We start from the raw sequence: 15,070 nt of genomic DNA on the forward strand, positions 1-15,070 counted from the left end.
GGGAGATATTTTTTTTGGGGGGGGGGAGGGTTAACTAGGGTCCCCCCCCTTTGTATTTAGGGCCCCCACCCACCGCTCAGGGGTGGGGGCCGGGGGGGACAATAGGTCCCCCCCCTTATTGATAATTTTAGGGCCCCCACCCGCCGCTCAGGGGTGGGGGCCGGGGGGGGGGACAGTAGCCCCCCCCCCTTATTGATAATTTTAGGGCCCCCACCCGCCGCTCAGGGGTGGGGGCCGGGGAGGGGGACAGTAAGTCCCCCCCCTCATTGATAATTTTAGGGCCCCCACCCGCCGCACAGGGGTGGGGGCCGGGGGGGACAGTAGGTCCCCCCCTTATTGATAATTGTAGGGCCCCCACCCGCCGCTCAGGGGTGGGGGCCGGGGGGGGGACAGTAGGTCCCCCCCTCATTGATCATTTTAGGGCCCCCACCCGCCGCTTAGGGGTGGGGGCTGGGGGGGGGGCAGTAAGTCCCCCCCTCATTGATAATTTTAGGGCCCCCACCCGCCGCACAGGGGTGGGGGCCGGGGGGGACAGTAGGTCCCCCCCTTATTGATAATTGTAGGGCCCCCACCCGCCGCTCAGGGGTGGGGGCCGGGGGGGGGACAGTAGGTCCCCCCCTCATTGATCATTTTAGGGCCCCCACCCGCCGCTCAGGGGTGGGGGCCGGGGGGGCAGTAAGTCCCCCCCCTCATTGATAATTTTAGGGCCCCCACCCGCCGCACAGGGGTGGGGGCCGGGGGGGACAGTAGGTCCCCCCCTTATTGATAATTGTAGGGCCCCCACCCGCCGCTCAGGGGTGGGGGTCGGGGGGGGACAGTAGGTCCCCCCCTCATTGATAATTTTAGGGCCCCCACCCGCCGCACAGGGGTGGGGGCCGGGGGGGACAGTAGGTCCCCCCCTTATTGATAATTGTAGGGCCCCCACCCGCCGCTCAGGGGTGGGGGCCGGGGGGGGACAGTAGGTCCCCCCCTCATTGATCATTTTAGGGCCCCCACCCGCCGCTCAGGGGTGGGGGCCAAGGGGGCAGTAAGTCCCCCCCTCATTGATAATTTTAGGGCCCCCACCCGCCGCACAGGGGTGGGGGCCGGGGGGGACAGTAGGTCCCCCCCTTATTGATAATTGTAGGGCCCCCACCCGCCGCTCAGGGGTGGGGGCCGGGGGGGGACAGTAGGTCCCCCCCTCATTGATAATTTTAGGGCCCCCACCCGCCGCACAGGGGTGGGGGCCGGGGGGGACAGTAGGTCCCCCCTTATTGATAATTTTAGGGCCCCCACCCGCCGCACAGGGGTGGGGGCCGGGGGGGACAGTAGGTCCCCCCCTTATTGATAATTTTAGAAAGCGAGCTGAGCTGTCAGTCAGACAGCTCAGCTCGCGAACGCGCATTCCGCGCACATGCGCGGTAAAGCGCTCAGGTTCTTCATAGGGCGGCATTCAATGCCGCTCTATGAAGAACGCGATTGGTGCAGCGCGAAGTCGTCCCATTGGGCCCCGCGATTTCGTCATTTTGACGAAAAAGGGGGCGCGGCCTAGCGGGGAGCTCGGCGCTGGAACGGAGGTAAGTTTTTAATATAAAAACACCTCGAAATTTATTTTTAATAAATGAAAGTACATATAAAAGCAAGAAGGAAGGCTGGGGGACCTGTCTTTCTTGCTTTTATATGGTGACTATAGAGTCCCTTTAATGTTACCAACTGCTATGTGTGTGGAGGTACTAACATGGGAGACCAATGGCCTTGGGAAGCAAAGGAGGTAATGTCCGGTTCTGAGGCAGTTGACCAATTAATATCTACACAAGCCGATTATCATATGAGTGTTAGAGGTAAATCTGAGTGGAGATTAAAGACCTCCATCATAGGTTATGTTTGCATAGCAAGGAAAGGAATAATGTATAATACTTCTGTAGGAGAATTAACTTGTCTAGGGCAAAAAGCTTATGATGATGATACAAAGAATACAACTTGGTGGTCGGCTTCAAATGTCTCAGAACCATCTAACCCGTTTGCTAGATACGCCAATTTAAAGGATGTGTGGTTTGATCTATCCATCACATCTACCTGGAGAGCCCCAGCAAATTTGTACTGGATCTGTGGTAAGAAAGCCTATTCGGAGTTGCCACAGGACTGGGAAGGGGCATGTGTGTTGGGTATGCTCAAACCATCCTTCTTCTTGTTACCTATTGAAACAGGTGAGACTTTAGGTGTTAAAGTGTATGATGTGAATCATAGGAAGAAAAGGGGACCCATAGAGATAGGCGCCTGGGAAGATAATGAATGGCCTCCCCAGCGTATTATAGATTATTATGGGCCAGCCACGTGGGCAGAAGATGGTACTTTTGGTTATAGAACCCCTATTTATATGCTCAACCGTATTATAAGATTACAGGCGGTGGTTGAGATTATTACTAACGAGATCTCACAAGCGCTCAATCTTCTAGCGAAGCATAATACCAGGATGAGGACAGCAGTATACCAAAATAGATTAGCCTTGGATTACCTTTTGGCAGTAGAGGGAGGTGTATGTGGGAAGTTTAACCTGAGCAATTGCTGTCTTCAAATAGATGACGAAGGGCAAGCAATAGCTGAGCTTACTAGCCATATGGTTAAACTAGCGCATGTGCCTACTCAGGTATGGAAAGGGTATAATCCAAGTAGTTGGTTTGGTAGCTGGTATGAGTGGTTTGGAGGGCTTAAGGCAGTGGTAGGTGGAGTCCTACTGATTTTAATGTTGTGTCTACTCCTGCCGTGTCTTATACCCTTAGTAGTTAGGTCTGTGCAAAGTCTGATAGGAAATATAGCAGAGAGGAAGGCTGCTGCACAGATAATGGCAATTTATAAATATAAGGCTCTAGATCAGGGAGAATGCAGGAAGATGAGTGTTGAAGATTCACATCATAAGTTAAGTCTGGTCTGGTTCAAGGTAACTTGCGGTGTATGCAAACTAAGGTTAAGTGATGCCTCAAGTAATTGTGAAATATCAAGAGGCATCAAAGGGGGGAATGTGGTGGAATCTCGGTAAAAATAAATTTAGTAGGCCGAGATTACCACGTGGCATGTGTACGTGCATATGCTGACGTATCGATCAGTTGGTTGCACGAGGCAATATACGATCAGTAGTGTACGGAGCATGTGCAAGAATACAGGATGTAGTATTCCCCTCCTCCATTGTGCTGGACAGGCCATGCGGTCAAGCAGGAAGTTAATTCTTATTTGTGTTGATTGGTCAAGAGAATGTGCGGGTGGAGCTTAATATGGGAGGAGTTATGTGCCTATATAAGGAGCCTGCACTATTGTCCGGGGCTCAGAACTTGTTGTATTTTGGTGACGTTAGTCCCTCTGAGTCCTGATCGGTGATCCAATAAAGAATCTCTTCCTTCCTGAAGAAACCTGTGTCCATCTCTCTGTGCTTGGCTTCCGTCAGTTTCTCCGGTATCACCGTGACAGCACTTTATCTCATTTAGAATCATATATCCTGGCAAAGAACATGCACAGGGCATGAAGCATATCACTGCTGAGAGAAATCCTGCAATTTCCTTGTAGCTGCCTCTGTTTCCATGCAGTGTCCCTTCTCTCTGGCGCCCGGTCACATAGGATCCTCGGTCCATCCTTTTTTAACATATGTATAGTATGTGTTCCTATTTCTATTGTACTGCTCATATTGAATATAAAAGCACACACAAATGAGAAATCCCACACATTTACAATTAGATAACAATAAAATAAAAAAACGTTGATGCATTATTTTTTCTTCTTTTTTGCAAAGTCAGAACCTTCTGAAATGTGCACAATTCAGATGTGTCCTGCATTCTGTGAAATATGAGAATGGGCTATCCCAGTTATGTTGGAACCAAAACATGACTTAACTCTGAAACCATTTGTTTGTTTAGAATATGTATTCGCTTTGTTGTGGACACCACATGACAATCGGATAACCAAGCATAGCAAACTTTGACACAACAAATGCCATTGTATATATTATTTTAAACAACACAGTGGAAATATAGAAATAACCAGTAATCAACATTAGGGCAGAATTAAAGGCACTATAACACTATAACAATATAGGTAAACCTTCTGGTCGATAGATTTTTCTGTGCAAACTATGGACATGTAGCTAACTTTTTCATGCAGAGGACCTTCACCCACATGAAATAGTTATGATCTATGCAATTCATCATGTTACTATTCAATGTAAAAATATAACCTATTTTCTAAATAACTGGAAGGATAACGTCAGGGCACTCTGAACGCTACAACCATTTCAAGGAAATTAATTTGTTTCAATGCCTATAGTGTCCCTTTAAGTACCCTCTAGCCCTATTACACTATGGAGTATGGACAAGGAGAACCATATTAAAGGATCTTCATGTTCCTCTGCCTGGCCTGTCCGGGCTGCTCCAGGCACAAAGTACCATACAGTGAGCAGAGGGAGAAAGGACTGAACATTATACTCTGCCCTCTCCCTGTCACACACTGGTTGCTTTGAGCAGCCCTGACAGACAGGGCAGAAAAACACAAAGATACTCTTCCATGGCCCTACTATACCACAATACAATCTAAATATGGACAAGTGTGGGACACATAAGCCTGCTTGAGTAGATGGGAAACATACAAGGGTTTAAACATACTGCTGGGTGAGGGGACACGAAAATAGGGTGGGGGGACAGAAAGACATAAAATGAGTTTAGGGAGAAAGGAAAGACGCATAAGGAAATAAAGAAAGTAAAGGCAGAAGGAGATTTAAAGTAATAACAAAAACGTGGTGACAAGGTAAGGAGAGTTATAGAAAGAGTAAGGGGTGGTGCAGAGGTGCTAATAGACAATTCTGCAAGATATATCCCCAAAGTCCCTCACAATAGTTATGGACATTTTACATACAGTTGGTGTGAATTTATGACTGAAAATAACCAACACTCCATATGATGCACATAGAAAATGAAAAATAGTCTCCCAATAGTTACATAGTTACATAGTTAGATAGCTGAAAAGAGACTTGCGTCCATCAAGTTCAGCCTTCCTCACACCTGTTTTTTGCTGTTGATCCAAAAGAAAAAAAAAAAAAAAACCCAGTTTGAAGCACAATTTTGCAACAAGCTAGGACAAAAAATTCCTTCTTGACCCCAGAATGGCAGTCAGATTTATCCTTGAATCAAGCAGTTATTACCCTACATTGAAAGATTATATCCTTGAATATTCTGTCTTTGCAAGTATGCATCTAGTAGCTGTTTGAACATCTGTATGGACTCTGATAAAACCACTTCTTCAGGCAGAGAATTCCACATCCTGATTGTTCTTACAGTAAAAAAACCTTTCCTTTGCCTTAGACGAAATCTTCTTTCTTCCAGTCTAAACGCATGGCCTCGTGTCCTATGTAAAGTCCGGTTTGTGAATAGATTTCCACACAATGGTTTGTATTGGCCCCGAATATATTTGTATAATGTTATCATATCCCCTCTCAGGCGACGTTTTTCTAAACTAAATAGGTTTAAATTTGTTAACCTTTCTTCATAGCTGATATGTTCCATTCCTTTTATTAATTTTGTAGCCCGCCTCTGCACTTTTTCTAGTGCCATGATATCCTTCTTTAGAACAGGTGCCCAAAATTGCACAGCATATTCAATATGTGGTCTTACCAGTGATTTATAGAGAGGCAAAATGATATTCTCGTCCCGAGAATGAATGCCCTTTTTCATGCATGACAATACCTTACTGGCCTTGGCCACTGCTGATTGACATTGCACATTGTTGCATAGTTTGTTGTCTATAACAATTCCTTTTCGTGTGTTGATATCCCTAATTCGCTTCCATTAAGGGTATACGTTGCTTGTGTATTCTTTACGCCGAAGTGCATAACTTTGCATTTTTCAACATTAAATTTCATCTGCCATTTGAGTGCCCAGTCCTCCAGTCTATCTAAATCCTTCTGCAGCAAAGTAATATCTTGCTCACATTGTATTATTTTACAAAGTTTTGTGTCATCTGCAAACACTGAAACATGACTTTCAATGCTGTCTTCAAGATCATTTATAAAAATGTTAAATAGAAGGGGTCCCAGAACAGACCCCTGAGGGACACCACTTGCCACCTCTGTCCAGCTTGAAAATTTACCATTAACGACAACTCTTTGTATTCTGTTTTTAAGCCAATGTTCTACCCAAGAACAAGCATTTTCATCGAGACCGATTTCCTTGAGTTTGAACACTAATCTTTTGTGTGGAACTGTATCAAATGCCTTGGCAAAATCCAAATAGATCACATCCACTGCAACACCCTGATCTATACTTCTACTTACTTCTTCGTAGAACGCAATCAAGTTAGTTTGACATGACCTGTGCTTCATAAAACCGTGCTGATTTTTGCTGATAACCATATTCTTCTCAAGGAATTCTTGAATATTATCCCTTAATAACCTTTCAAATATTTTACCAGCCACAGAAGTTAAGCTCACAGGTCTATAATTTCCAGGCAAGGATTTTGAACCCTTTTTGAATATAGGAACCACATCTGCCTTCCTCCAATCCTCCGGAACACTTCCTGAAAGAAAAGAATCTTGAAAGATTAAAAACAGAGGTTCACTTATTTCTACACTTAGTTCCTTAAGTACACGTGGATGGATACCGTCAGGCCCTGGAGCTTTGTTTATATTAACTTTCTTTAGTTGCTGCAGCACATTGTCTTGAGTTAACCAATTACAATTATTCTGCAAGTTTTTAGTAGCAATCATTTGCACATCTATTGCCATGGGTTCTTCTTTAATATATACGGAGGAGAAATAGTTATTTAGAATTCCTGCCTTTTCTTGGTCTTCATTAACTAACACCCCCGTTTCAGTTTTAAGTGTACCTATACTTTAATTTTTGGGTTTTTTGGAATTTATGTACTTAAAAAATGCTTTGGGGTTGGTTTTGCTCTCTTTAGCAATCATTTTTTCATTTTGAAGTTTAGCAAGTTTAATTGCCTTTTTGCACGCATTATTTGCTTTCTTATATCTTTTATAAGATGCATCTGATTTGTATGATTTAAATGCTTTAAATGCCCTTTTCTTATTTTTAATCTCTTGTTTTACTTCTCTACTAAGCCACATTGGTTTTAATTTGTTTCTTTTATACTTATTTCCCAATGGTACATACTGAGAAATGTACCTTTCTAATATTTGTTGGAAGATGATCCATTTATCCTCAGTGTTCTTTTCACTAAAGAGTTTATGCCAGTCAATATATTGTAAAGCTTCCCTTATCTTATTGAAATTGGCCTTTTTAAAATTATATGTTTTAGTATACCCCATGTGCTTTTGTTTTTTTGAGTTTATTTCAAAGGACACTATATTGTCCTTTAAAACCTCTAATCACAAAAAAGTGAGCTGCAGTAACTTAAGAAATAATGTGTAAAATTAAGCTATATTTTAATTTCAAACAACAAAAGTATGTCAGATTTCAACTTAAAGGGATGGCACACAAACCCACACCCAAAAAACTACTAACACAATTGTAGCTTAATTACACGGTGTTGATGCATAGATCATGCTTATTACTGCTCAATTGCTGGTCATTTAGGCAGAGGCGTAACTAAAAACCACCGGGCCCCGGTGCTAAAATGCCCCCCCCCCCCCAGCCATGTGTCTCATTCCTCACCCAAGCCCCCCCCCCATGTGTCTCAATCCCACACCAGACACTACATGTGTCTTATATCCTCTTTCCATGTGTCTCATTCTCCCCCCCAGGCCCTTTAATGTGTCTCAATTTCCACCCAGTCTCTTCCATGTGTCAATTTCCCACCCAGTCTCAATCAATGTCTCAATCCACCCACAGGTCTCAAGCCATTTCCAGTCCCTTCCATGTATTTATTTCCCCCCAGTCCCTTCTATGTGACAATTCCCCCCTCCCATGTGTCTCAGTTCCACGCCAGTCCCTTCCATGAGTCTCATTCCCCCCATTCTCTTCCATGTGACAATTTCCCCCAGTCCTTTCCATGTCTGTCAATTCCCCTCAGTCCCTTCCATGTGTCAATTTCCCCCCCCAGTCCTCTCCATGTGTCTCAATTCCTTACCCTCATCCCTTCCATGTGTCTCAATTCCCTCCTGTCCCTTCCATGTGTCTCAATCCCACTATCCCTTCCATGTGTCAATTTCCCCCCAACCCCCTGCATGTGTCATAATTCGCCCCACCCCTTCCATGTGTCTCAATCCCCCCAGTCCCTTTCCAACCCCGTCCCTTTCATGTGTCCCCCCAGTCCCTTTCCAACCCCGTCCCTTTCATGTATCCCCCCAGTCCTATCTATGTGTCTCAGTTCACCTCCAGCACCTTCCATGTGTCTCAATTCCTCCCCCCAGTCCCTTCCATGTGTCTCAATTTACCTTCAGTTCCTTCCATTTGTCTCAATTCCTCCCAGTCCCTTCCATGGGTAATAATTCACCCCATTCCTTCCATGTGTCTCAATACTCCCCCCCCCCCCCACCACCCCCCGTCCTTTTCATGTATCTCAATCCCTATGTCCCTCCTATATGTCTCAATCCCCACCTTGTCCCTTCCATGTTTTTTAATCTTCCCTCCAGGCCCTTTAAAGTGTCTCAATTCCTTCCATGGAGGAAGTATTTCACAAGTACCTGAACTGTGGCACTGTATACAAGGGGGATTTTTCGATGAAGCTGCTATATGGTTTTCTGTGCAATAAATCTGTGAAGTGGATCAACTGTCTCTGTGATTTGTTTTGCCCCTGGAGGGAGTGTTATTTGGAGCTGTCATAGTTAGAGCAGGCTCTTCTGCTCTACTTTTGTGAGCGTGCATTTTATCTATTATATTTTTCTTTCTGTTATACATATTTACACTATTTGTATTTCTTTTCCTCCTTTTGTATGATACATGGAGATGAACAACATATGCATTTTTAAATGACCAACATTTAAAGTGAGTGCTTTGTGTATTTCTATCACAATTTTACGCATGTGTGCACAATATATATATTAAGGAATTTTATGCACTACAATGCAAATCAAATTTTTTGCACATTAATCACTAATCACTTGTTGCACTTTAAAATAATTTTGTCTTAAGGCACAGCACACCTAAATAGATTTCTTATATTTATTGTGTTTTTATGAGCTATTACACTGTTTAGGGTGCTGCTTTTTTCTAAAATATTGTGTTACTGCTTTGTATTTTTAGCGCCTTTATACTTGTCCTTTTTTAGTATTTTGTCCCAGTCCTTTCCATATGTCAATTTCCCCCCAGTTCCTCCATATGTCTCAATCCACCCCCAGTCCCTCCATGTCTCAATCCATTCCCAGTCCCTTCCATGTGTTTATTCCCCCCTCCCAGTCCCTTCTATGTGAAAATTACCCCAGTCCCTTCCAATGCATCTCAATCCCCCCTAGTCTCCTCTATGTGTCAATTCCCCTCCAGTCCCTTCCATGTGTCAGCCCCCTCCCTCCCCCCAGTCCTCTCCATGTGTATCAACTCACCCTCCAGCCACTTCCATGGGTTTCAACTTCTCCCGCCCATCCCTTCCATGTGTCTTAATTCCCCCTTCCCTTCTATGTGCATCACCCCCCCCCATGTGTCTCAAATCCTCTATCCCTTCTATGTGTCTCAATTCCCCTGTCCCTTCCATGTGTCAATACCTCCCCAATCCCTCCATGTGTCAATACCCCCAGTCCTTTCCATGTGTTTCAACTCCCTCAGTTCAATCACCCCCACAACCAGGTGTCCCAACCCCCCCATCCAGGTGCCCCAACCTCCCCATCCAGGTGACTGAATCCCCCCCTTGTTCCTTTCAAGTGTCTCAATTCACCCCCCCAGCCACTTCAAAGTGTCTCAACCCCCCCATCCAAAGTGTCTCAATCCCACCCGTCCCTTCCATGTGTCTCAACCTCCGTCTCTTCCATGTGTCTCAATTCCCCCCAATCCTTCCATGTGTCTCAATCCCCCCATCCAAAGTGTCTCAATCCCACCCATCCCTTCCACGTGTCTCAATCCCCCCAGTATCCCCCATGTGTATATCCCCCTTCCATGTGTCTCAATTCCCCTCCAGTACCTCCATGTGTCAGTTTCCCCCAGTCCCCTCCATGTGTCTCAACCCCCCCTTGTACATTCCATGTGTCTCAACCCCCCAGTGTATTCCATGTTTCTCAATTCCCCCAGTCCCTTTCATGTGTATATCCCCCATCCATTGTGTAATTTCCTTCCATGCGCCAATACCCCCCAGTCCCTCCATGTGTCACAATTTCCCTTGTTCCTTCCATGTGTCTCAATTCCCCGTTCCTTTCATGTGACTCAATCCCCCTCATCCCATCCATGTATCTCAACTCCCCGTTCCTTCCATGTGTCTCAATTTCCCCCAACCCTTCCATGTGTTTCAATTCCCCCCCCCCCCCAACCCTTCCATGTTTCTCAATTCCTCCCCGCCCATCCCGGTGTCTCAATCCCCCTCATCTAGGTGTCTCAACCCCCCCCCCATCCAGGTGTTTTAATCCCCTCCCATCCAGGTGTCTTAACACCCCCCCCATCCAGGTGTCTCATCCCCCCCATCCAGGTGTCTTAAACCCCCCTGTCCCTTCCGAGTGTCTCAATTCACCCCCCAGCCACTTCCATGTGTCTCAATTCCTAACCCCTATCCCTCCCATGTGTTTAAATTCCCCCTGTCCCTTCCGTGTGTCTCAATCTCCCCGCAACCCTTCCATGTGTCTTAATTCCTCCCCTCATCCAGGTGTCTCAATCCCCCCCATCCATGTGTCTCAATCCCCCGCCCCTTCCAAGTGTCTCAATCTCCCCCCCATCCCTTCCATGTGTCTCAATTCCCCTTCTGTCCCTTCATGTGTCTCAATTCCCCTCCTGTCCCTTCCATGTGTCTCAGTCCCCCCTTGTCCCTTTCATATGTCTCAATTCCCCCTAGTCCCTTTCATGTGTCGCAATCCGTCTCCCCATCCCTTCCATGTGTCTTTATTCCCCCCAGTCCCATTCATGTGTATATTCCCCCTGTAGTCCATTCTATTTGTCAACCCCCCACTCCATGCCAATTCCCTGCCCCCCTTCCATGTGTCAATCCCTTCTATGTGTTTCTCCCCCACCTCCCTCTGTACCTGTTCTCCGCTGTCCGTGTGGCGTGGCCAAGAGGACTGCAGTACCCAATCTGACAGGAAGTGCTCTCTCAGTGAGCAGTTCCTTTCAGACCGAGTAGAGGGAAACAGACTGACTGGCAGCAGGGGAGCGCTATGCTGTGTGCATCCCTCCCGCTGGTCATCCTGTGACCTCAAGCCATCCACTGGCCAGGAAGTGATGGAGGTCCACGGCTGCAGGGGTCGCCGCTGCGGCCGTGCCCTGTGGAGTGACGAGGCACGACCCCTGCGACCCTGGTAGTTACACCACTGCATTTAGGAGTCAAATCATGTTTTGCAGTTTTGCAGCCTAACTGTAACTCCCCGACTATGACTCACACAGCATCCCTACACACTTCCAGGAGTTTAAAAGTTTAATTTTCAGACAATGAGAGTGTGCTTAATGTAATTGTTTTCTTGCCCACTTTATTGCCTTACAGTGCAAAGCAGCCTCTTGTGAGAAATCAGGTAAAGTTAGAAAAGTGCAGAAGAAATCAAACTCTACATCCATACTTCATTGAATCCACTATATATTTTTGAGTAATATACAGTATATTTTCAAGTATAGTTGTATAGATTCAAGAATGCTCACTGCATCCACAAGCTCCTCAAAGAGATATATTTGATTGGACGTTGGTCAACAAGAACAAGGATATCGGTGCTTTGCAAAAAATATAGCCGATAAGCTTAGCTGTAGAACATTTGAATTGTTATGAGAACTAGTAAGATATTTTTATTTTACTAGCCTTGTTCAGGTGCATATAAATATGTTTTTTAAACTAAACTTTTCCTTTAGTTTCACAATACAACGACAGATTGCAAAATAATAGGGTCCCTGACATTTATCTTTCCCAGTGCATACATACGTAAACACGTGCTGTCTCTATTTCAGACTAGGACAATGCATTTGAAACGTTAGGAGGACTGGTCCATTCATCTCAAAAAGGCACAATACAAGCAAAGTAAATCAGTAATAAAAATTTTACTGGAACTTTTGTTAACACAGAATTTCTGTTTAAAGTGTAAAGCTACCGTCTTGCACAGAAAGATGGACAGAACCATTTTTATCAAGACTTATATGGACACAATAAATATGGAGTTTTACATACAAGGTCTGTACACAGAATCTGCCCCACATCCATTTAAAAAATTACATTTAACAGTGCAACATATACATGTAGGTTTCATAATTTAATCATATTACTCAACATGAGATATTTACCTACGAAACACAAGCAACTACCTTGGTTATGTACATATATAATATCTTTATATGTGTGTGTATATATATATATGTATATATATATATATATATTTATATTTTATTCACCGATATGTACATATTTCTACACATAAAACTCTGAAAGGCACAATTGTCTATACAACATGTACAAAAATGGTGGGAGCTGACAAGAGAAAAAAACAAACAAACAAAAACATTTATTGGTCAAGAGTTCATGATTGCACACATATAGGTAAAGTTTAAGATAAAAATGTGCTTTAAAGATCAGGAAGGTTTTATAATAAACCTTTATGTCTCTCTTTCCAAACCTACCCCAAGAAATACAAAAGGAAAATAAAACAAACTAAAATAAAAAAAAATGCTAGCAAGTGTCTGTAGTTGCTATAACCAGTTTGCCTTCGTCATCATCACTGCTTGAATCACTAAATTGCACAGTATTCTGCCGTGAGATCAGATTCACTCTTCTCTGATGTCTTACAGGAGAAGAAGCTTGACCAAGAGGCGGCCTGGTTGATCTTTCAGAATTTACCTTTAGATAGAGATTTGGTGCTGATGTTTTATATTGACTGGCCCTGACAGATTGTTGGGTCAGAAGGTTCCCTGTGTCAACTTTTCTAGTGCAAGTGATGTGTTTTTCATTAACAACAGTGGAATCACTTGACATTCCATGAGATTGAGACTCAGAAACATCTGGCAGAACCTGTGGAGATTTGTTGTTCTTCCTTGCATTTTTGGTGTCTGTCCCAGAAGAACTGATTGGAATCTGACTATGCGTCGTGCTGCTTGATGGTGACTTCTCGTGTACTAAATGGCCTTCAACAGTTAATGGACTTATAGATGGTATTAAGGTAGGCAGTGCTATATTCAATATCTGAAGACCTGGAATGTGAGTCTGTGGGCTGGGATTGTTCTGGGGAGCCGGGCCTGCTGTCAGAACTCCAACAGCATTTAGAGTAAGCCCTGAAGATTGAATCTGTGAAGCCATGTTTGTATTTGACAGACCCAGTATGTTTAATGTTTCCATGTTCAAAGACTGAATGGGCTGTAAGCTAGGTGCACTGAGACCAGGCATGTTAATTTGACCTATTGGAATACATGGAACAACTCCATTTACTTCAGCTACTCCGATAGAGCTTGAGGTACTGGGTGCCTCAGGAACCTTGTCACCAAGAGCACTTGTAGTTCTGTGAATTACTCCAACAGCAGGAATTGTAAGCTGGACTGGTCCAGCTTGCAAGGGCACAAATGTGGAATACGCTGTTAAACTGGCAGGGACAATCTGAATCCCTCCAACTGGGATCATGCTGTAAGATGACCTCACAGGCTGCTGTGAGTGCAAAGGCAAATGGCTAAAGAGATGCGTTTGAGCAGTTGACATTGGTGAAGGCTGTTGTGTTGAGTCAGTTGATTTTTGCTGGTGAATATCATAACCTGTTGGATCTGCACCAGAATCCATTGTCTGTGTGCTTCTGTCAACCGGTGAAGATGGTGTATTAATAGCAGGTGTGTTCTGCAACAAGAGGATTACAAATCAATACAAGCTTTTTTTTGTATTAACACATTTAATTACATCACAAAATGGTTAAAGGAACATTCCAAGCACCGCAACCACAAAGTGTGCTGAAGTGCTTATGGTGTTGGGAGTGTCTGAAGCTGTCCAAGTGTAATCTGTCAAACTGTTTCAGGATGGTCTGACACTTACCTAGTTCCCGCTGGGTAGCAACTCTGCATTTGGCCTTCTTAGTGCTAAACAAGCTAAACGTCAGTTTGTTCAATGCATGCTAAAATGCATTGACAGATTATGCTGTGATGTGGTCAAGGTACATTTGGCACAATGATCACTACAGTGGACTGTAGTGGTTATGACGCTTGGAGTGTTCCTTGAATGAATATTAATATAAAATACACATGCACAATATTTATAATGTGATTGAATTATAAATAGGGGAGGCCCGGCATTTGGCTTCCCTTCTTCCTCCAACCCATGGGCTTATGAAGTAATATATAGAGACCAGGGCAACAGGTCCTCTAGCTTTGGGTGACTGAAAGAATCACCTCTGCCCCCCACACTCAACATCATCACTCATACCTGCATTTATTTAAAATAAAATAAAACAAAGCACCCCCAAAATGTTTATAGAAAACATAAATTTAACCTCTTAATGCCGTTACGGCGTTCCATGCCGTCGCGCTTTAAATGGGCTTTAAAGCCGGTGCGGCGGCATGGAACGCCGTAACGGCTTTCTGCCCCAGGAGCCAGGAGGTACTCACCTCCGCCACGCTCCTCTTCTGGAGGGCTGCCTGACAGCCCAGGCAGCCCTCACACGGCAAATGAGCCCCCGGGGGCCATGTGATCGCTCTCAAAGAGCGATCACATGGCCCCCTATAGCTGGCTATAGATCTGCCAGCAGGGGGGGCTGTCTGAAATATCAAACAGTCCCGCTGCTGGTAGGAAGAATAAAAAAAAAAATTGTGTAAAAATAAATTTAAAGTATTTTATATATATAATATGTTTATATATCATATATATAATATATATACATATTATATATATGTAACGTCATACAAAGTGTATTTTAATACTAATATAAGTATATATATTAGTATTAAAATACACTTAGGTAGTTATTATGCCATCAGCTTTTACACCTACTTGCTGGGACGCCACACATCGAACCAACGGCAACTATCTGGTGCCATCTAGTTGACTAAACTAGACGTTAATTATCTATTAGTAAATA

At 44.3% G+C, this 15,070-nt stretch overlaps 1 protein-coding gene across 2 annotated transcripts in view; it reads right to left on the minus strand.

Annotated features, from left to right (window-relative positions):
* Positions 1–12,419: 12,419 nt before the first annotated feature.
* HIVEP1 (HIVEP zinc finger 1) overlaps positions 12,420–15,070 on the minus strand; it is a 236,421-nt gene continuing 233,770 nt past the window's right edge. For both annotated transcript variants that reach the window (XM_063451723.1, XM_063451724.1), the window contains one exon: positions 12,420–13,839. In XM_063451723.1, the coding sequence (XP_063307793.1) occupies positions 12,691–13,839 (1,149 nt within the window). In that variant the 3' untranslated portion in view covers positions 12,420–12,690. The remainder of the gene's footprint in view (positions 13,840–15,070) is intronic.

Source organism: Pelobates fuscus, chromosome 4 (genome assembly GCF_036172605.1).
Source record: "Pelobates fuscus isolate aPelFus1 chromosome 4, aPelFus1.pri, whole genome shotgun sequence".
NCBI classification, from domain to species: Eukaryota; Metazoa; Chordata; class Amphibia; order Anura; family Pelobatidae; genus Pelobates; species Pelobates fuscus.